The 22,523-nt window shown below is 48.2% G+C and overlaps 5 protein-coding genes and 1 non-coding gene across 6 annotated transcripts; 4 read left to right on the forward strand and 2 right to left on the reverse strand.

Annotated features, from left to right (window-relative positions):
- Window positions 1–1,198: 1,198 nt before the first annotated feature.
- M406DRAFT_331891 (uncharacterized protein) lies at window positions 1,199–1,949 on the forward strand (the record flags this gene model as incomplete). Its single annotated transcript, XM_040920681.1, has 2 exons — window positions 1,199–1,585; window positions 1,665–1,949. 2 exons carry the CDS (start codon window positions 1,199–1,201, stop codon window positions 1,947–1,949), a joined length of 672 nt encoding a protein of 223 aa, XP_040774330.1.
- Window positions 1,950–2,524: 575 nt separating this feature from the next.
- Window positions 2,525–4,943, forward strand: M406DRAFT_73986 (uncharacterized protein; the record flags this gene model as incomplete). Its single annotated transcript, XM_040925680.1, has 2 exons — window positions 2,525–2,695; window positions 2,778–4,943. The coding sequence occupies 2 exons, from the start codon at window positions 2,525–2,527 to the stop codon at window positions 4,941–4,943; spliced, it is 2,337 nt and encodes a 778-aa protein (XP_040774331.1).
- Window positions 4,944–5,400: 457 nt separating this feature from the next.
- Window positions 5,401–7,427, reverse strand: M406DRAFT_331893 (general substrate transporter; the record flags this gene model as incomplete). The annotated part of the gene is made up of 5 exons (XM_040920682.1): window positions 5,401–5,434; window positions 5,597–6,210; window positions 6,306–6,587; window positions 6,622–7,047; window positions 7,341–7,427. 5 exons carry the CDS (start codon window positions 7,425–7,427, stop codon window positions 5,401–5,403), a joined length of 1,443 nt encoding a protein of 480 aa, XP_040774332.1.
- Window positions 7,428–14,506: 7,079 nt separating this feature from the next.
- Window positions 14,507–16,304, forward strand: M406DRAFT_73988 (uncharacterized protein; the record flags this gene model as incomplete). Its single annotated transcript, XM_040925681.1, has 4 exons — window positions 14,507–15,307; window positions 15,656–16,012; window positions 16,068–16,095; window positions 16,264–16,304. 4 exons carry the CDS (start codon window positions 14,507–14,509, stop codon window positions 16,302–16,304), a joined length of 1,227 nt encoding a protein of 408 aa, XP_040774333.1.
- Window positions 16,305–17,667: 1,363 nt separating this feature from the next.
- M406DRAFT_t89 lies at window positions 17,668–17,767 on the forward strand. Its single transcript has one exon. It is a non-coding gene; the product is annotated as a tRNA-Ser (tRNA).
- A 1,326-nt stretch (window positions 17,768–19,093) lies between these two features.
- Window positions 19,094–19,975, reverse strand: M406DRAFT_262622 (putative esterase; the record flags this gene model as incomplete). Its single annotated transcript, XM_040917520.1, has 1 exon — window positions 19,094–19,975. The coding sequence occupies one exon, from the start codon at window positions 19,973–19,975 to the stop codon at window positions 19,094–19,096; it is 882 nt and encodes a 293-aa protein (XP_040774334.1).
- Between the last annotated feature and the right edge of the window lie 2,548 nt (window positions 19,976–22,523).

The raw sequence follows: 22,523 nt of genomic DNA on the forward strand, positions 1-22,523 counted from the left end.
TCCTTCGCCTGGCTCCAAAATGATGTCCTGATCTAGCGTTTTGCCCCGCTTGTTCTGTGTGTTGGATGCATCATAACAGGCGAGCTCGAAGGGAAAGGCTCTGAAGAGCATAAGTCTCGGTTTAACCCATACTTAATTGTTGAAATATATACGCAAGTTGGAGCCGTATAAACTGCAAAGCAATAGGACACTCTTCAGTGGAGTCAGAATGTGATACTTGCTAGTTCTCAGCATCAAGCCCCAAGTATGCTTTCCTGATTGGCTAGCTTCTACATTGACGTGAGCGGCATTTGTCCAGCCACAAGCCACAAAATCTAGGCACCAATAGTCCGAAGAACTCCAATAAAGCTAGGAATGCTAATAGTGCGGAGACTGGTTATATGAGCATCAAGAACTTCGAGTCTCTGAAGTATATAAGGGGTTCATGCTAACAGGAGTAGGGCCAAGTAAAGGCCTCGCATAAGAATGTAGGTTTTTAAATTCTGATCCGAGTACAAGAAGAATTCCCGATTGAACAAAGATACCTGTGCATAAGCCTGCTCTAAGAACTTAGAAAACGACATGATCGACATTGAGACGGGAATTTCAATGTCTGGTATCTTCAAACAGGTTGGCAGTCTGGCCTCAAAGCTCGCCCCTCCCCTCTCCTCCCTCTCCCCTTACGGGTACCTGCATCATACAGTCCACAGGTGCTACCATTAGATAGAAAGGATTGTGTAGAGGTCAACATCATCGTGATTAGAGCCCTTGTGTTTTTCAGACTTACCTAATCAATGATTGATACCCAACCAACATTTGGTCCGGTGAGTCTTCTTTACCAACTTGAATACCTAAGACAGTCTCCGTTGTCATACATACTCCTTGTTGTGATTGCAAAAACACAGTGCTGGGGAGCTGATGAGGTCGATACCCCACCAAGGGGGCGTTTTCCTTAGCCTTTGACGTGACTACCCAGACAGAGTGACACCTCAGGCAGGGGCAGTTTCCCCTTGAGGTTCACTTTCACTTTCCCTCGGGCCATTTTCAGGGTTGTTTCCAATAGTTCAAAGAGATGCCTTAGTTCCTAGCAAAATTCTCCCTCCTTCCATCTCCAGATGCGACACTCAAGGGAGGGCCATCTTCTCGCAATTTTCTCTTCTTTTACGCTACCTAGAGAACAATCAAGAAAAGAACGACAACGCAATACTATCAAGATATCATGGAGGCTATACTCTTCCACGACATCAATTTTCCAGAGCTGCGCAAACCCCGCCAGATGGGAGATGACCTTGACTATGGACCAGACCAAAATGACGGCACCGTCGTTCCGGGCATCATTGACGTCTCTGGAGCTCTCGGCACCGCGTCTTTCGGTGGGCTCCCCGACCCTACCAAGCCTGAGTTCATCTTCGACCCAGCCTGCGGGGCCGACATCATCGTCACCGTCCTCTACCAGTACCGTCCAAGTGCTCTGCGCCAGTTTCTAGACTGCCGCATCAGCGGCGAGTTCACATTCGTGCACCGGTGCGATCTCTCAGTAATCAAAAAGAATCATCATACAGACATCCGACCGTTTGTCATCACCCGTAAAGGAGCACACGTCGAGGTTCGCACATCCATCTATGCATCTACTGACCGGTTTCACCCCATCCTCTCAGCCCCTGCTAATCTCTAGTTACTGTCAGGCTGGCTATCGCACAGGCTATACCAATGGCGAGCCGTCCCAGGAGTGGGAGGAGATCGTCTCCTATGACATCCTTCTGTCTAACACGTGGCGTCAAGGTCGATGCCAATTTCCTGGCAGCAATCCCGACATGCCCTTCACCCTGGCTCTCAATAGGAATGCGGTATACGAGGAGCGACGACTGTTTGAGGATACCGCAGTCGCCGTGCTGACTCCGGCCCTCACACAGCGTCGTTGGTGGGCTGCCCCACGTGGCTGGACAATTCGAGTTACTGCGCCAGGCTAGGGGGGGAAAGTAGATAAAGACGAACGGATGGACAGGTTGAAAATTTATCAAGCCATAAGGTGAACCCAAGAGGGCCTTCAAGTATGGCCCTCATTTGCGTATAGGCGTAGTAAGATGGTCTTTCGCCTTGAGGTGGCACGCATAGTCGAAGGCTTAGGGAGGACCAGCACTTGAATCCATCAGTTGACAAAGATCTGACCTAGAGATCAAGATTTTGTTGAAATTATGTGTGAGAAACATGTGATAAAAAGCAGGATGAACTCTGCTCTAGGCCCTTGAGAAAACCCCAGTCTGGGATATTGGATGTGCATTCTTTTGTTTTGCATCAGGAGACCTGCAACGTGAGACCTGCAACGTGCAGCAGCTTAGAGACAGGTGTTTGTCATTAAGGTGGTGCAAGCTGTAGGCAACAAAGCTATTTCATCTGATCTCTGGGAAATTTGTTTCCTTTACAGCTTGATTTGCTCTCTTTGAACGTCACCTTTACCCTTCACCACGCGTCGTGACTTTCGCTCTATTACCATCATCACAACCAGACACACTTCTATTGCCAATCACAACAGCTCTCTTCATCAATGGATCGTCTTACTGATTTCTGGGACTATTGCAATCCTCTGTCAGTCCATGCCAATGTATACCGACAGCAGAGGAATCTCCTTCTGGAGGCCAGGAGCCGAAAGGGTCAGAAACCCACTGACGCGTTGAAGCGGTCACGCGCCAAGCTGGAGGAGAGTTTCTTCACCATGGTATGTCCAACCAAGCAGCACATTCCTTAGTGAATCAGGTCTCTTTCAAGATAGCTATACTGACAAAAGAAACACCTTCAAGGCCCTCGATTTGCGTCTAGGCAACCTTCTGCCCTCAGTCTCAGAGGGAGAAGTCCTTCGAACAACCTTCATCGGTGAATCGTATCGTCCATGCATCAAGCCCCTGAGCAGCCTCGTGCCCATTACTCTCGATGAACTCAAGCTCGAGATTCACCATCGTGGAAGGGTTCTCCTGGCCAAGGTATTCTGTGAGCCCATCTACTCGGGCTCTATCCTGAACGCGATTGAAGATATCCATGGGAACGTCGACTGTCTCTCGATGTTCCACCAGCCTACAACAGAATTTCCCACCAACATCCTGCCCAAAGGCGCCATCATCGCGGTCAAGGAACCATATTACAAGCTCTCTTCTGATAGAAGCACCATAGTTCGTGTTGACCACCCCTCGGATTGCATGCTGCTGAAGCCTAGCCACGAGATGGTGCCATCAGCATGGCAGCAGGTGGGGCGTGTCACCGTCCGAGCATCTCGCATGAAGGACAAGGGCAACGACGCGTTCAAAAAAGGGGACTGGGAAGCTGCTGTCAACCTGTACTCCGACGGCCTGGCAATGGTGTCTGATGACGAGGGGCAAGATGATCTGCGTCGCACTCTGTACCGCAATCGTGCCCAGGCCAGAATCCATCTGGGCCATTTTGAGCTTGCTGTCGATGATGCCACGGCTTCCATTATCCCTGGCAAGGACCTCTCTGAAGAGTCCAAGGCGTTGAACCTCAAGTCTCTATTTCGAGCTGGTCGTGCTTATTATGAGCTGGCAGAGTTCACGCTGGCCAGATCTTTCTTCGAGCAGGCTGAGGCTCTCGGAATCGAGGACGAGAACGTCCATGCGGAGCTGGATCGAACCAAGAAGCGCCTTCTGGAGCAGGAAAAGGGCGAATACGACTTCGTCGAGATGGCTGCTTCGCCGACCTTTTCTCACACGGAACTCGATCATGCATCTTTCCTGAGCAACACCAAGATTGACCTGGCGGGCTCTCATGGCCGTGGCCTCTTTGCAACCAAGGATATCAAGCATGGCGAGATAGTCATGGTAGAGAAGGCCTTTTGCGCAGCCATGGAGTCCAACACTTCCAAGACGTCGGACCTCCTGGTTGACACGAACACTCACTTCTCGACGTTCGGCACACACTCCCGCCTTCTGTTCCGCACGGTCGAGAAGCTGCGATGGAACCACAAGCTGGCCAACAAATACCTGGACCTATACGCCGGCCCCAGCTACAAGAAGAAGGAGGCCAGGATCGTCGACGACACCGTCATCATCGACATCTTCCAGGTGGAGGTCATCTCGCAGTTCAACGGCTTCGTCTGCGCCCAGGTGAAGACCCGCCTCCCGGACGAGAGCGCGTGCTCCAAGGTGCAGGGATCGACGGGCATCTGGCTGCACGCCTCCTACGCGAACCACTCGTGCCTCGAGAACACCGGCCGCGCCTTCATCGGCGACATGATGATCCTGCGCGCCTCCAGGGACATCAAGGCCGGCGAGGAGATCACCACGGCCTATTTCGTGGGTACGGAACCGACTATCGACCGCAAGCGCAAGATGAGCTACTACTTGTTCAACTGCGACTGCCGCTTGTGCGCGGCCGAGCGCAAAGTCTCCATTCTAACCCTGGTGGAGCGTGACAGGCTCACCGGGCTGGCCGAGCGTTTTATCATCGAGAACGCATGCACAAACCTCCATGAGACCTGCCCCGCGCCAGACGACAAGCTCAAGTTCGCCCAGGACTTGCAGTCGAAACTTACCGCCACCTACGACGCGGCTCTGTACAAGGACCTGCCCCGTTTCGCGTGTATGCCCATCGACGCTTGGCTCTGCCAGTCTGACCCTACGCCCTCCAACGGCATCGTCTCGTCGACCCGTCTGCTGCGCGATCTCGGCTACAAGATCAGCGTCAAGGGCGGCGAGCTGACCATCGACCGCACCAACGGGGTCTTTACTGCCGCCACGGCGCATGGTGCCATGTACGCCGCCAGGGCCTGGGCCGTGGCTGGTCGGTACCAGGTCGTGCCTGGATTCATCCAGTTTGGCAAGGAGGTCTACCTGGCGTATTATGGCGAGATGGACGAATTTTCGGACCTGTTTGGGCTGAAGTTCTTTCTGGCTGGCACTGCTGAGAGTGGTGGTGGGGAGGCCCTTGTCGCCTTTCTGCAAGGCTTGGGCCTGTGAAAAGTCGGAGACGAGGGTTTGAGATCGAGATAAATGAAATAGAAAAAATACGAAAAAAAAAATTAAAAAATTCAAGGATGAGATTATGGACGGAAGCTTCTGGTACGAGCCTAGCTTATTCGTCAGGCTTATGGGGTTGATGAACTCGCCCTCGATGCGGCGTTTGCGACAGACATGGCCGAGCACATGGCACAATCGCTTCATACTTGGGTTGATGGACCATACATTCTCCCACGAACTATCGTCTGGAAAATGCGACTTTGACTAGTGGTAAGTATACGTGTCTCAGCTGGTCTCGTTCGTTCCGTGCACTTTATGTTTCGGGGAATGCTCATCTGCTGAAGATGGGACGGACAAGACCATCGAACTTGAACAAATGAATGACTTCGTCTTAGGAAAATGATAGTTTGTATGATGGAATAAATCCATCTAGTCAAAAGAAGCAATTCCTACAGCTCTAACCCTCATGCTGCACCATGACGCCCTTGGACCTGTAGCCTGCACCCATCAGCCCGCCCTCACCTTCATCTCCGTGAGAAGCCCTTGCTTTCTCATCACTGCTGAACTCTCCTTGCTTCTGAATCCCATGCCCATGTACTCTTCCCTCTTCTGTGTCCGAATAATCAATCAACACCTCTCCATTCTTCCCATACCTTCTCGGTTCCACCCGAGCCTGATGCACCGCGCCAACAACGCCCTTCCAGCCCGGCTTCAGCTTATGGAAGATGCCGTCCATCTCCTCGAGGCTCCTGCATGCTGTCTCTGGGTAAAAGAAGTACACACTCGGCACCATAAACGCGTTGATCACCGCAAAGATGATATACGTCTGGTACCCGATGTTGTTAAACGCCACAGGCGTGATCTTGACGACGAGGAAATTGAAAATCCAGTTCGCTGACGTCGACAGCGCGTTGGCCGGTGCGCGGATCCGCAGGCGCACGATCTCGGCCGGGTACAGCCAGGTCATGCCCAGCCAGCCGACGGCGAAGAAGGTGTTGAAGACCAACAAAAAGACGACGACGGCGATGTCGCCTGCACGGCTTCCCAGCGAGTCCACGCCCGCCAGAATCGCCATCGTGGCCGCCTGGCCCACGGCGCCGAAGAGCATCAGCTTGCGCCGGCCGACGCGCTCGACGAGGAAGACTGCAGGCCAGGAGGCGAGGAAGTACTCTGTGCCGTTGAGCGCGGCTAGGAGGAGGGAGAGGAACTGGGACATGCCTAGGTTGCTGTAGATGACTGTGAGATAGTACGTGACGAGATTGATTCCCTGAAAATGTCATCCCAGTGTCAGTATAGTAACGCAACTTTATTATAAACTTCTTTGCATAACGCAGAGAAACAAAAATGGCAAATCAGGCTCACCGTGATTTGTTGAAACATCTGGTTTGTGTACGCGAGCAAAGTGCGGTGTAGGTTGCGGTTCTTGTCCATTGTGAACAAGTCGGCGAAAGTTCCCTTGGACATCTCAATCACCGTGTCCTTGACCTCATCGAACTCAGCCACGATGATCTTGTCGTTAACCTCCTTGTCGTTCAGGGCAGCCAGAACCTCACGAGCCTCGTCCTCCCTCCCACGGAGAATGAGCCAGCGCGGCGACTCAGGCAGACCCCAGATCAAACTGAGGATGAACACGCAAAACACAATCTGGAAGGCAAACGGGAATCGCCAGGCCACCGACCCAGGGGCGAAGGACAACCCCAGGTCGATCCAATACGAGACCACCCGAGATCAGCGCCCCCTCGATCATTACCAGCTTGCCACGTCTGTGCGCGTGTGAGGTCTCGGACTGCCACGTTGGGATCGTGGACGTATTGCTGCTGTTCCCCAGGCCCGTGATGAACCTGCCCGCGATGAGGTGCGGCAGGGTGGTCGCCGAGGCCTGCAGGGCGGCGCCGATGATCATGATGGACGTGCCTAGCATAATCATGCGTTTGCGGCCGAGGGGGTTTCCGATGAAGATAGTGATCACGGCGCCGACGAAGCAGCCTAAGGTTGTAGGCGGCTGTTGTGATGCCTTGAATAGTGGAGCGGTGGGATGAGTCCTCTGCTGAGGTGGCGGCGTTCGGGTTGATCTCTGGAAACTGGGAGAGAAAATTGGGCATGGCTATGAAGAGATTACAATTATGAGCCTGTGAAGGTTTCTTTGGTTCATTTTTTTTGTTGGGAGGGGGGGAGGGGCGAGATCGAGTTCCGGCAGAATTGCGACATGCTTGCGAGGGATGTTCCAGCTCTTTGCCCTTTACCAAGGCAAGACATCGCTGGGATGGGATGCTACCGGAGACGGTGTATACACATACTCAAAATGCCACCAAAAAGACCTTGATCTGCAAAATTGTTAGTACTTTTGCGCACGCGAAGAGGATGGCAGGTTAAGCAAGAAAATGTTGAGGTACTGACCGTAGCCGAAAAGAGGAAATCGCATCCAGCAATCAAGCCAACAGCCCAGTTGAGGGCCGAGCCCCGCAGACCGAAATATTTCTTCATGCTGGCGAGTGGAGGATATTGAATCTGTGTGAATATTTTAAAGAACAGACTTGGGCTGGCAGGCGGTGGGGCGTCAATTAGCTTGAGCAAAGTTTATGTTATGCTCTGAGAAATTGATACACTCTAGAAATCATGTTAAGATCCTGACTAGGCACATAGTAGAGACAGACGATCCCGAAGATTGGAATACAATGCGACTCGGGGGATGTAAATCAATTTATTACAAGATGATCACTTATATCAGGAACTTGCCATCCCGATTTTCTCCATGCTCTACCCCCCCCCCCCCAAAAGCATTATTTTGACAGTATATAGATTGCTCCTGTCGGGTGTGCTCTCTCATTCGCCATGGCAGCGAATAGGACAAGGCTCGGCTTACTCGAACAGACAGTCCCGGGGCAGCTTGAGCAGACAAGTGGATGAATGTTTCCCACGAGGCCCTCTCAAGGCCCTCTCGCTCAGGCACAAGACTCGCCTGCTCCATTGTGTGTGTGTGTGTGTGTGTGTGTGTGTGTGTGTGTGTATGTATGTGTGTGTGTGTGTATGTATGTGGAGAGGCCTAATAAAATCCGGGGCCAAGATTGCGGAGGAACGAGACGTCATCTGTGGGCCTTTCGCAAGAGCTGGTCGCACAATCTGATGCGATTTGCGAGCATAACGGGCCGACTGACATTGAGCAAGTCGCTGTAGATATTATTTGAGAGGCGATAGCTCTTGAACATGTGTAACAGTCCCGTTCAATCAATTTCAAAGAGGACCGTATTTATTTGATGTGGAAAACAATAGAAATTTCTCTACTACAGAAAGGTTGTAACGAGGGTGTCGGCTGACTTGTATGTTGACAAGCCTCCAAATCAGTGGGGTTTGCCCGCGCTATCGTGGTGAATTTGGTAGTGGGTCATGATCCGCGTTGTTTTCGAATGCGACAGGTTTGCGTGAATGTTTTGCCAGCCTCTTGCGACATATTTCAACCTCCAAAGAAAACGTCATGCTGTAGAGCCGTAACCGTAGGCAGCCCCCATGTAGCAGTGTTGAACTATAGCAAAGAAGAGTCAGCGCTATCATGTGAGCACTGGTTGCGATTCAATATTGTTAAGCCTACCATGTCGGCGCCTTGATCATTATCCCAGAGATGTTTCGGTGAAGCCTTGGCAACGATTACATATATCCCTGCCAGTTGCTGTTGTCCAAGTACTTGCGCTGTCTTGAAGCTTGCCTTCCTTGTGTGCACTCTTGGTGTTGGACTGGTGAAGATGTTTTCTTTTCCTGAGGTCATAGAGGAGACAAATGAACCGGTTCCGGTCTCCTAGGCATTTGCGACGACGACAAAGTATCATAACCTGAAAGTGCCAGAGACACATTGGTGGGCCTTGCTGGCCTGGTTTTCCGCGGTCGTGATTTGATGTAGGCGAGGTACACGACCAAGAGCGAAAGCACGGCAGCGACGAAAGACGGAACGCCAATACCAATGGTAGCTTTGGCGTCGCTGGACATGGACTGAGATGAAGCAGACATTGAGTGAAGAAGAAAGGTATATGCAAGAGTTTTGAAATTTATGAACCGAGTGGATGCTTGTCAGCCACTACTAAACATGAAGATTTGTGCAGAGGATAGTCTTGTCGAAGGTCTGCAATGTCTTTGCTTGGGCCTTATAAAGGTATTTGTATGTGTGTGGAAGTAGGAGGACTCCCATAATTCGTTACAAATTCTCTAGCGTACATGTTGAAGGAGGCACTCAAACTGAGTGCGATATTTCGACATTGCGACCGCCGTTTTTGTTAACTAGCCATTATTAGGTATGGACAACCCCCAGGGACTAATTTTCACACCTCCTCACCCCAGCAAAAACATACTGCATTACACAAAATGCCAGATCGAAGTCAGGTAGTACTCCAATAAATAAATGCCAATCTAGCAAATACATCTTGAAATCAAGCAATACCTCATTGTGATTAGATGTTCTCAACAGAAAATTTGTCATAATAAAGTGGTAAGGCAAACAGTGAATTTACCTCAAAAATATGTACTGCTCAGGTGGCAGGGTATGAAAATGAGTCCCTTGGGATTGCGTGTGAGCCAAGCGCTGTAGATCAACTCTCACCTTAATTTTTATTAGTTTCTGGAAATCCTCAAGCAAATAATAGGCCTTTGGCCGTTTTGATAAGGTTGACGGCAACGCTGTTAACACTCCTGAAATCTCGTCAACCTTCCATACTCAACACCATCCTCGAGACCTTGAAGAAGAACTCGGAGACCACCTATTAAGTTAACGGGGGTAGTTTCCGCCCATCCGTAGTTTCCGCCCACCCCGGCCAGCCACACCGCTTCTTCAACCCCTTTTAGTTTGATAGCTTTTATTCAGTCAATTATCTTCCAAACAACTTCATCTTTTCAGAAAATCTTTATATGATGATCATGAAGCCTTACTCTGAATTTGAGCTAGATCAGGCTGTCAGCGCTGTCAGAAATGGCCTCTCTCAACGAAAAGCCTCGAGGCAATGGAGCATCCCAAGAACCACACTCCGAGATCATCTAGAAGAAGCAATACCGCATAAAACAGCCTACGAAAACCAGCAAAGGCTTTCTATTCCTCAAGAAAGGAAGTTGGTTGAATGGATCCTCGTTCAGGAAAGTCTAGGACTTCTACCAAGCTATTCAGAGCTGAAGTACTTTGCTCAGAAGATTCTTCATATCCATGGCGATGATCAAGCCCTCGGAATCAAGTGGACTAGCGCTTTTTTGAAGAGAAATCCAGAGATAAGAGTTCTAAGGACTAGGAGGATTGCTTCAGCTCGAACTAATGGTGCAACAACAGAGGTAATACGGCCTTGGTTTCATCTCTTCGATCTTCCTCAGGTCCAAGCTATCAAGCCAGCTAATCGATGGAATATGGATGAGGCTGGAATATTAGAGGGCTAAGGAGAGAATGGATTAGTTCTTAGTAGCTCTTCCTCACATTCAATCCAAAAGAAAGATCCTGGATCAAGAGCCTGGACTTCGTTTCTCGAGTATATCTCAGCTATAAGCACATACTTCTTTCCTCTCGTTATCTTCAAGGGAAAAACAGTACAACAGCAGTGGTTTCCTCTTCTCTTACAGCCTTTTGATGGCTGGAAGTATACAGCTACTCAAAACGGATGGATAAACAATGCAATAGCTCTCGAGTGGCTGGAAAAGATCTTCATCCCAGGCAGCCAGCCAGCAGACCCCTTGGAAGCCAGACTATTGATCCTGGATGGCCACGGCAGCCATACAACTGAGGAGTTTATGTAGCAATGCTATCAAAACAATATCCTGTTGATCTATTTGCCTCCTCATACCTCTCACGTGCTTCAACCTCTTGATCTTGGAGTTTTTTCGTCTCTCAAAAGAGCTTATAGGAAGAAAGTCAGTTTTGAGAGCCAACAGGGGGATTTGACAGCCTTTGGCAAGCGAGCATTCCTCGAGTATTATCGCTAAGCTCGTATGGAAGGGCTTTCGAGCCAGAATATCAGATCTGGGTGCACAGCAACTGGTTTATAGCCTCTCAGGCTATCCAAACCACTCCTCAGCCCTCTTCTCCTCGAGAACAGTCAACTACACATTCAGAAGCAGTCAAATTCAAGGCTCAGAACGATCAACAGTACCTCAGCTATCCCCCAAAGCCTCCTCAAGCCAGCAAGCTTTCTTTTTAACTCCTCGAAAGGCTAACAGCTATATCAACAGCTACAAGAGAATCGGAACCGTCTTTTATCAGTACCAGAGCAACGCCTACTATTCAGAAAGATACAGAAGGCCTATGATAAGAGAGGTATAGAGTTTGCTAAAGCCTTGGAAAGAAATAAGGCATTGGAAATGCAAGCTAAGGATAGGAGGCTTAAGTCGAAGCACCCCCTTGTGGACACCCCCCCCTTGTGGACACCCCTGGCCAGCCACACCGCCATTTCCACCACCTTTACTTTTATAACCTTTTCAACCAATTCTTATCCGAATAACTTCATCTTTTTACAGGGCCTTCATACGACAATAATGAAGTCATATACCGAGTTTGAGGTAGCCCAGGCCGTCGAGGCTGTTAAAAAAGGCTGGTCTCAGAAACGAGCCGCACGCGAATACGGGATCCCGAGGACTACTCTTCTTCATCGCCTGGCAGGAAGAGAATCGCATCAAACAGCTCATCAACATCAGCAAAAGCTCTCCTTTCCTCAGGAAAAGAAGTTGGCTGAATGGATTCTTGTTCAGGAAAGCCTAGGGCTTGCACCAAGCCACTCAGAGCTTAGGCACTTTGCTCAGAGGATCCTGGAGGTCCAGAAAGATACTCGAGGGCTAGGGAAGAGATGGACTGAGGGCTTTTTGAAGAGAAATCCAGAGATAAGGGTACGAAAGCATAAACGGATTGCCTCTGAACGAATCAATGGAGCTACAACAGAGGTAATAAGGCCTTGGTTTCGTCTTTTCGACCTTCCTCAAATCCAAGCTATCAAACCAGCTAATAGATGGAATATGGATGAAGCTGGAATAGCTGAGAGCTAAGGAGAGAACGGATTGGTTCTTGGGGGCTCTTCTTCATGTTCAATTCATCGAAAAGAGCCTGGGTCGAGATCCTGGACTTCGATCCTCGAGTGTATCTCTGCTACAGGCACCTATCTTTCCCCTCTAGTGATCTTCAAGAGCCAAACAGTACAATAGCAGTAGTTTCCTCTCTTCTTGGAGTTATTTGAGGGCTAGCAGTTCACAGCTACGAGCAATGGATGGACTGATAATGCTGTAGCTCTCGAATGGCTGAAAAAGATCTTCATTCCAGGCAGCAAGCCAGCAGACCCCTCAGAGGCTCAACTATTAGTCCTGGATAGCCATAGCAGCCATACAACTGATGAGTTTATGTAGCAATGCTATCAAAACAACATCCTGTTGATTTACTTGCCTCCTCATACCTCTCACGTACTTCAGCCCCTCGATCTAGGGGTCTTCTCGTTTCTTAAGAGAGCGTACAGGCGAAAAGTCAGTTCTATAAGCCAGTAGGAGGATTCAACAGTCTTTGGCAAGCGAATATTCCTCGAGACCTATCATCAGGCTCGCTTGGAAGGCCTTTCGAGCCAGAATATCAAGTCTGGATGGAATGCTTCAGGCTTATAGCCTGTTAGACCTTCCAAGCCACTCCTCAGCCCTCTTCTCCTCGAGAACACCTCTCAGTTCATCCAGACTCAGGCAAATTCAAAGTTAACAGCATCAAAAGCAGCCCAGAATACCCTGAAAGCCTCCTCAGGCCAGGCAGTTATCTTTTCAACGCCTTGCGAAGCTCGAGATATATATCATCAACTATAGCAGAATCGGCACCAGCTTTCATCTTTGCCAGTACAACGTATACTTTTCAGGAAGATATGCAAAGCATTCAGTGAGAGGGATGTCGAACTAGCTAGAGCCCTGGAAAAGAATGAGATACTGAAAAAGCAGGCTGAGGCTAGAAGGCCAACTAAAAGAAGGAAGGTAGATACAAGCTCAAATTCGAGGTTTGCAGATATTGAGGCTATACAGAAGGCTCAAAATGCAGTCAACAGGAATGACGATAGTCTAAATGAAGAGAGCGATGCCGAATTACCTACTGATGAGGAGGACTGTATCGTGGTAGCTGATTAGGAAGAGAAATGTATATAAATCAATGTATATATATATATGCGATGTGGCTGGCCAGGGGTGTCCACAAGGGGGGGTGTCCACAAGGGGGTGCTTCGACTTACTAAAAGAAGAAAGGTTGATATGAGCTCAAATTCGAAGTTTGCAAATATTGAGGCTATACAGAGGGCTCAAATAGCAGCTAATCAAGATGAGGATAGTTAGGATGAAGAGAACGATGTTGAATTAGTTACTGATGAAGAGGAATGCATCGTGGTGAGTGAATAGTATGTGAAAATAATCAATATATATATATATGTATATGTGTGGTGTGGCTGGCCGGGTGGGCGGAAACTACGGATGGGCGGAAACTACCCCCGTTAACTTAATACACTCTAAATTCAAGTTTGGAGAGTTCCTGTTCCCCAAGTCTGGTAGCAATCGGTTCTATTGCTTTGAATACAGTCCAATTTAATGCAGAGCTGCTCTGCCAAATCACGTACTGATTAATTATGCCAGGTTTTCACTTATTCCCGCCCCCCCCCCCCTAGCGTTGCTTATTTTGTAACATCAATGATGCATTGGTAACATCGGATCTTAAAGTTTCGTCATTTACTTTCAGCAGTGCTTTGCACTAGACAGCAGAATGGCGGGACCAGGAGTAGAACGCTACAGGCAAGATAAATTCTGACTCGGAAGAGAGATACTGTACTATGCTAGGAGACACGGATCCCAACTATCCAAGTTCAGCTTGCGTATGAAGGCGATATATTGATTAAATTCTCTTCTGAATTCGCTGCTGCTTCAGGCTTTGTTTTGCTGCGCTGCCCGGGGCTAGCTCAGCACGCCCTATACCCCATCTTAAATACCCCTCGAGCGCGATCGTGTGGGAGCTATAATACGACATGGTCAACAGAGCAACTTCAGCTCAAACTGCACAATTCTCAAGAGTATAATTATAATATTCACACTTTTCTACCCGGTTAGTACATACTTGCCATCTGAAATTGGTAATTTCCTCCCATATTTACGCATGGCGTTTGTGCAAAAATACTTATTATAGGCAGGTGTCGCTCACTTTCTAATATTCATTCACGAAGCTAGCATAGATTTATCAAAACAGGTCTGATTCAGCCTGGATCTGTGTGGTACGGCATGTATTGTTTGGGCAGCGAAGTGTGAAAATTATAATTGAGAGTTGTATGAAGGATGGATCTTGCGGCAGTGCGAAAGACCCCTGTAGTTTATTGCGAGAACCAAAGCTCATTGGTAAATGCTGACTGCACGTGCCGGGGGCTGGTAGCTACGTCTATGGCCTACAAAACTACGAGCCTGACTGATGAATATTAACTACCGCGACAAAGGCTTTCCTTTCCTACGCAGACATAGATTCACGCATCCCCATCAAAAAAGTTGGCCTTTCTGTGATTGTTATTTTCTCTGACCAGCTTTTCTACCTGGACTTCAGCGACAGGCCTGAATTCACAATGTCCGCTGGCCAGACTATTTTCCAGCTGTCTCATGAACCTCGTAGGCAGCAGGGTTCGTCAGTTGACGAAAATGAGCGTCCGAATGCCACACCTTCACCTGTCCTCAGCCCAATGTCTTTGGACAACTCTCAACAATCACTTGATCACGGACCAGAAATCGAACCTGCCATACGACACCAGCAGAACTCTCCCCGTACGCTGAATCACAGCAGCAGCGCAGGCTTCTTGAATCACAGTGATAAGCAACTTCAAGACAATGAGGAGACACATGCCACACCTGTGGTCAGCAGCGATAACGCGCGATCGTCCATCACTTCATCATCTGCATCAACAAATCTGGAGGATGCGCGATCGGCTATGGCCACGCTGTCGTCGTTCGTCGCCAAGGGCGGACTGAACAGCTTCGTGGACAAGAAGGATAGAACTGCAATGGTCCAATTCTTCCTGATGCTATTGCAATTTTTTCAAGGGATCCAGCGGCGTGAACGCTACAAGTCTTTGGTTTATCGAGAAATTGAGTTGAGGAGTAACTTGCGGGAGGTGGAACGTATGAAAGAGAGACTTGGTAGTCAAATGGATATGGAGAGCGCATCCAGCGACCACCAAGGGCCACAGACGGCAGAACAACAACAGCTTCCGTCGCCTCAGGCGGAGAGTTCCTCTCGCGAAGCCTCGAGGCATGAGATTGACGCAAGCCGCCAGCATGAGACTGATGCGGACCGCCAGGAGGAGCCTCAACGCAAACGACGTCGCTTGAACTACAGCAAGTGCACATTCTGCAGGAAGGACAAGAAGGCCGTAAGTAATTACAAGAACTCTCTCGATATTAGCACCTGGTCTGACATTCTAGGGAAAGTGTTCTCCCATCGGGCGAGTCTGGCCTGGTCAGAAATGTGACCGCTGCTCCATGTTGGGCTTCGAGTGCTCGGCCAGTGTGGAAAAGAAAGCAGGGCGGGGTGGGGCTGTTCGAGGCGCTTAGCGTGGTTCCGCCGCGGGGCAAGGCCTCAGATAGTACACCCCTCACACGCGAATGGGACAACATGGCTGAAAAGCTACATATGGCAGTACAGTGGGCATCCTAGATGATAGCATCAAAAGAATGATAGTTCCTAGTATAAGTTTGAAAGACATGGTCAATATACACAGATAGATAGAAAACGCATATCCATCTACCTAGACTGGACGAGACAAACATGGGAGGTTTCCAATGTTGCGACTGGAGATTGCTTACCTTGTACTATCGTCTGTAACACCTTTGGAGGAAATCTCCTGGCAACTAATCCAAATCTAGAGCCGAGCAGCCTGCCTGTGAGCAGTCGGAAGCAAGAGGACACTCCTGCCTCCATACAACCCCATTACAATAGCAGTCTCCCCAATAAAACTTGGACTCCGGCCGAAGAATCTGGTATCAAGCAGATGCATAATGCTAGAAGGACTTGGGCTGAGGTCACTAAGGCAAGAACGAGATCATCTCGGTATATTTTAAATTACAATTATCAGGATGTATGTTTCATATTTTCCCTCTTAGACAGTACATGCTGTACCACGAAGGATCCAGGTTGAACTCAGACCTATTACGATAAAATGTGAGTGCTGATTGAATGAAATATACTAAAATATGAGTGAGTCATATATGTAATAAGTACTGTACCAAGATAACATACAGACAGTCAAGCATCACAATATAGCATCATTGCTGTGTTTTACTGGTTATTAACCAGCTAACAGTGAGCATATTAACAACGTTTAACCAGTAATCAACAACTTACCAGCTCTAAAAACATTAATTGGCTGAACGCCTCTATTCCTTCCACGCCGGCTTTATTTCCCAGAAATGCTCCTCATGAATAAAAATGAAAAGTGTACAAGATCGATCAAGAATTCAACAATCTAATATCTGGATGAGAAATGAGAGCGATATGTAAATAAACTAGATTATTCAGGTGAAATCATAGAATGGATTATTCTAAGTTAGCCAGTTTTTATGCTAAAGCATTTAATTATCTTAAAGCCAACTAATCATTAAACTTCAGACAGCTGTTTTGTATGCTCATTATTGGCTGACTTACAAATAATACAAAAAGAGTAATGAGCACTGCTAGAATTATTAGTTGACTGTGTGTATTTTTACAAAGGAGCAAGATATAAATAATGGAAGAATAAATAATGATTCAGTCTCACGAGTAGGCATTGTCCGGGTGGCGAAGTGTGGAAACAATAATTACCAAGAGATCTATTGCTAGCGTCAATGCCGACCCAGGTGGCAGCAGGAATTTTCCGATCCGACAGACGCCGCTGAATAGCCATCAGCGTATACACAGACGTGATCTAGAACGAAAGAAAATATGTAAAGGAGAAAGAAGAAGTGGGAGTTATCTACAGAAAGGCAATGAAGCAAGTGCTTTAGCCATGAAAGGGCCAATGAGTCACTGGCCGTCGCATACCATGTTGAGCTACACTAGCACAATGGTAAGTAGTTATAGTCCATATTTGCGCAAAACAAGATGAATACGAGGCTTACAGGTCAATAGCAGTGGCATAGTCCTGGTGTTCCGTCAAAAACTACCTGCAGATGTAGGTACGATAGTGCGATAATTCTGATAGCGCGACATGTAAGTGCGAAAGTGCGATAGTACAATAGTGTCATAGTACGACAGTGCGATATATTTGAGTGCGATGTGTTTGAGTGCGATATGTTTGAGGGCGATATGTTTGATAGTGCGATGATTGTGCTATGCACTAATAATTTCTTCTTCTTTCTTTCTTTCTTCCTTTCTCCGAGAAAAGTCCACACTGGCTACTGAGTCAAGTTATGCGAAGGCAAAAAGGCTCATATTGCAATGCGCTGAAGAGGAAAGAGAAAAGAGGAAAAGCCACCAGGTCGAACTATCTAGCGGTTACAACCTCACAACTGTCCGAGCAGTTCACTACATGCAGCGTTTCTCTACCACAGACGGTTGAATCAATTCGGGCTAATATCACATTTGACTGTTTGTATGTATCAGACATCATTCAACTGAATTAACTGGACCGTCTTTGGCTATAAGGTATAGACCCCTTGTGCTCATGACCAGATTTGATTTTGGGCGAAATTTCAGTGCTTTTCAGACAGTAAACTATATATATAGAATAACTGCCAGATTTAGATACCAATCATAGGCGCCGTGGCAGAGCGGTCTAATGCGATAGACTAGAAATTCTCGAATTCCTTGTTATCTATTCTCTTCGGAGGCCCATGTTCGAATCATGGCGGCGTCGGCTTTTTTCCGTTTCCGTTTTGCCGTTCCCTGCCTCTGTCTCTCCGTCTGTGCACTAACAAGCTGGTATCTTCCATCTCGATCATCTCGTTTATATTAACTACTAGACTGAAAAGGAAGGTAGTATTAACACTTGCTGCTGAAGTTGGTATGTATGCCAATCAAGTAAGTAGAGTTTAGCACTATGTGGGTATTCTGGAACTGTTAGAGCTAGCTTCAAACTCATTCTGCATCATAAATGCAGTTAGTAATCTCATCTTGCTAACAATGCTCGTTCCTGACAAGTTCTGTGATCAAATTCCCCGCTGCCTACTGTTGAAAAAGATATCTCAAAGAGCTTATCGATATATGTAAAACCAGCGAGCGCAGAAATAGCAATATGAATAGTTTCAAATTTCGGATGTCTGCTGATTATCACATACTATATATATTCCTTAACATATGTCGGATTTCAGTGCTACCTCAAGAACTGAGTATATTAAGATGCTTCTAACAGATGCCTTAACCCCTTGTGGGCAAGCTCCTCTGTTCACTGGTTGAAAGGCGCTGAGTGGCCTGTTCATTCTAAGTCACGGTCTGTCGTATCTGTTCACCAGGCACGGCTGTTTCGTTCCGGCGCCTACGGCCGGCGAAAGACCCTGGGTGTTGGCTTCAGCGCAGACTAATCCGGGGGAGCAGGCGTGGCTGGGCCGGCCAGTCAGAATCTTGTTCCCGTCTGCTATCTTTTCTCTGTTTTTCATTTTCGAGTCAAGGCTACTCTTCAGACGAAAAGCCTGGGTGGGCGGGATCCTGTATTCTCAGGGGTTTTTTTTTCCTCCCCCCCTTTATTCGGGTACGTAGTCGTGGCAGCGAAGTCGTCATAGTAGTTCCTGTGGGTGTCGATTTCCTAATTTGTCTCTTGGTCAATGGGTCCTTCTGTGTCTACAGGCTCGATATAATGTGCTTGTGCACGCAAGATGTCAGAGAGTTACGGGCAAGTGCCCCGTCGATCTGACACGAGACAGATCCGCATAGCAGATTCGAGAGGCATAAATGTAGACCTGACTGATAAGTGTGCTTGTACAAAGAACGACAGTCAACGAAGGCCACAACGGCACAAGAACAGGGTGAAGACCCTGCTTCAGATCTGTCCAGAGGGACTCAAGCTTGGAAAAGAAGGGAAGTTGTCCTGTTGTTGTTGTGTGTCTTAAATAGCCCAAAAGATGGTGATGCCCTTTACTTAAAAAAGACCCAGGAGCCACTTCAATTTAAGTCCGGAGGACTACCACACTGGCCACCACGAGATGGTGTTGTTATTTACTCCTATCCTATGAATCATCTGGTAATTCTATACTAGTAGAAAGTCTTCAACGGCCTTTGTGAACTGGTCAGGGTCTTGCAGAGGCGCAAAATGGCTCACATTCTTCAGTATGACCAGGTTACTTCCAATGATAGCCTTGTTCAACCGTGGGGCAACATCCCGATTGACAGCCTCTTCATATTCTGCGCCTGCGATGGTGACTTTGCTGCCGTTGATCTCTGCAAGGTCTGCATCGGTCCATTGTGGAAGGGTTGCTTCCAACGTCCCCACCTTTGTCGCAAATTCGGTGAAGTTGGCAGTTGGCTGCAGCGTGCTGTATTCTGTTTGGCAACGCGATACAAACTCGCTATATATCGCGGTGTCGGTGAATGTCGCATTCGTATCCTCGGGTACAGAGAAGCCTCCAAAGACAAAGGCTCGCTCGATATGCGCTTCAATCGTGCTGTTCAGCAATGCCGCCAGCGTTGTGGCGGCTCCGTCCGACCAACCGACGATGTTGTATTTGCTGATACCCTTCTGGCTAAGCAACTGAAAGGTATCTTGTGCAAACATGTCGAACGTAAACACATCCGCGGAATTGAATGTGCTTCTCCCGTGGCCTCTGCGGTCGACGGCAATGACATAGTGACCACCCTCGATCAGGCGAGATATGACGGCGCCGAAATACGCCGAGTATCCTAAGCCTCCATGGATCATGACAATAGGAGTACTGCCGGCTTCTTCGTTGTACTGTTGCATCCAGAGCTCAACGCCGTCGACTGGCGTCTTTACCTCCGTGATTGGAGCCGGTAATGCTGGCGTAGGTGGGAGTGTAAGCCATACTGGGGTCTCTGACTGACGAATGGCCAAGCTCTGTACGCTAGGAAGTGCCGATGCGGCGAGTAGAGCAAGTAATGAGCGTGCGGACATGGTGGCAGCTTCAATCATCCAAAACTTAGTTCTTGGGCGACAATGTTATTAGGGAGCTGTTCAGGAGAAGGACTGAGTGATTACATATATATATATATATATATATATATACATGTTGACGAATATATTTATGAATCGGATGCTACGGAGATTCCGCATAACTAGTCATAAAAACAATGGAGGGAGCTTATTAGAAACTAGCCATGGAAAGCCCTGGGCCATCATAAAAATAAGCTTTCGGTTGTAGCTTTCAAGAGTATGGGATTCTCTTGTATCGGACGACTCCTTGAGGCTTCCCTCTCTGGACCCATATTATGCCTTGGCCTTAAGCTTGTTTCTCATTTATTCTCGAGTCATTACATATAGAGACGAACATAAACTTTTCCATGGGTCGAACTCTACGAAGCTTTCGCATAATTAATCGTATTGGCAATTAAGGGTACTTGAAACTGGCTAGGTAGTTATGGTGAGTGCTGGGTCATGTTCAAGTAAGCCCTCCAATCAACAAGCGGTGCACGACGCAGCCAGCCTGGCCCAGCTCCAAGGGAAAGGCGACAGAGGCGCTCCACGACGACGCCCCTGGTCAGAGGCAACCAGCAAAAATGTGTACCTCGTATCCTCAGAGTTGGGAATATAAGTCAATAGTGCGAAGTAAATGATTCAAGATATTCCATTCTGATCTACTGGCAATGAGGACTAACCTTCTTTAGAATTACTACCACAACGCATATATCGTATCATATGATGAACTCTGGGAAATACACGTACTCTATCGAAAGGGTACTTGCCGGGTTATTTTGTTTTGTGTTGCTATTTGGAAGGCTAGACCTCGACGCAGGATCCTCATATCACGCTTTCTTGAAAGTTCCGATCTTCAAGGTGCATTTGCGTCTCCGTGGAACATGAAACGTACCTTCAAATTTTTTTTTATTAGACAACGTAACAGAAAAACAAACACCACAAAAAACTCGCCATACTGCGACTGCAGAACTTTTCGAGGTGAAGATCCAACATGACGACCCAATATCATGTGTCGAATGTGGTCCTGCAGGACCCGTGTAGATGCAGGCGGGTGTCCCAGAGACATACATGCTTTTGATCACCGGAATATTCCCTACGAGGGCTGATAGCTTTCTGCGTCTACAAGCCTGTCCTTAAGGGGTCACGCTTACTCTGAAAGGTGTAATAAGGGCTTTGTTCCTCGTTGACAAAATATACCTTGAGGAACTCGCTCTAGCGGTGCACAATAATTACTAGGCATAATACTATCTGTTGGATGTAAGCCACTATTCGGGCCGCTCCGGCCATTCCTCGGCCAGGCCGGCCACGCCGTGCCGCCCTCCGGCCGCCTTGAGAATTGACTGATTCAGATATCCCTCAAGGCGAGTCAGGCCCTCAGGCCTAGTTGAGGATAAAAGAGGGCATATACGACCCTCTTCAGTACATAGAATAGAAGGGATATGCTTCAATAGACGTTCGTTATTCAATACATTATCAGTACGATCGTGATCTCTAGCCCTGAAGGCATAGAGGCACTCGACATCCTCATACACCGTATCCTCCATACCTGATCAGCTAGAGGATCTCAACATAAGGAGTACTCGCTCCGGGCGTGAATACAGCACAGCCTTATCAACAAAAGACCTGGCCCAACCTGAAGACCAGGCAAAAGGAGGAAAAACCTCCTCAACACAAGAAGCCATGTCTGATACCGAGGAAAGGAAGGAGGGAGCCTCCTCAATCTCGAGGCACCTCAGCAAAGAGGAATGGCTTACCCAGGGCAACTGGACTATCTGGGAGCTCTCAATGAAGAGGCTCTTCATCGAATATAAGAAGTTCGACTTGATGAAGCCTCTCTTCGTAGCCCTCCAAAAGAAGACACACCTGACCGAGGCTGAAAAGGAGGCCCTGGCAACTCCCATCAACCTCGTCGAACCTGAGGATCGCGATATTCAGCTATCAGCCATCGATAGTATGATCCACCGTTCGTGTGGCAAAGAGGCTAGAAGCCTCGTCGGCCATATATCCGACCCAGTGACCAAGTGGCTCACTCTCAGGGACTGGGCAATAGGCACAGGCCCTGTTCAATACCAGGAGCTCCTTGCGGATCTCCAGTCCATCAAAAGCAACGCATTCAAGACCTCAAGCGAGTATATCAACGCATTCAACCTCCTCAAAGAGCGCCTCACCCTCCTAGGCCGCCAGGTCGACGAGGTCGAGTACCAAGTCAGCTTTATTCAGGGCATTCAGGCTGAAAACCCTCAGTGGGTAGCTCGAATTCGACAAACGATGCAGCTCAGCGCCCCAGGAGCCTTTTCCCTTAAGGCAATTCAAGCTGATTACATCAACGAGGTTAGGAACTCGAGGATCCTCGAGATAGCCAACCTTACAAGCCAACAAGGGCCCAAAAGGGGAGGCAAAAGGACGAGCAATTGGACCTGTCCTCACAAGGGTCATTCAGCCGAGAACTGCTGGATCATCCACCCTGAAAAACGAAAGGATAAGGAGAAATGGCGAGGAAAGAAAGGCCAAGAGGAAAAGACCTCGA

This window comes from Cryphonectria parasitica (assembly GCF_011745365.1).
Source record: "Cryphonectria parasitica EP155 unplaced genomic scaffold M406scaffold_6, whole genome shotgun sequence".
NCBI lineage: Eukaryota > Fungi > Ascomycota > Sordariomycetes > Diaporthales > Cryphonectriaceae > Cryphonectria > Cryphonectria parasitica.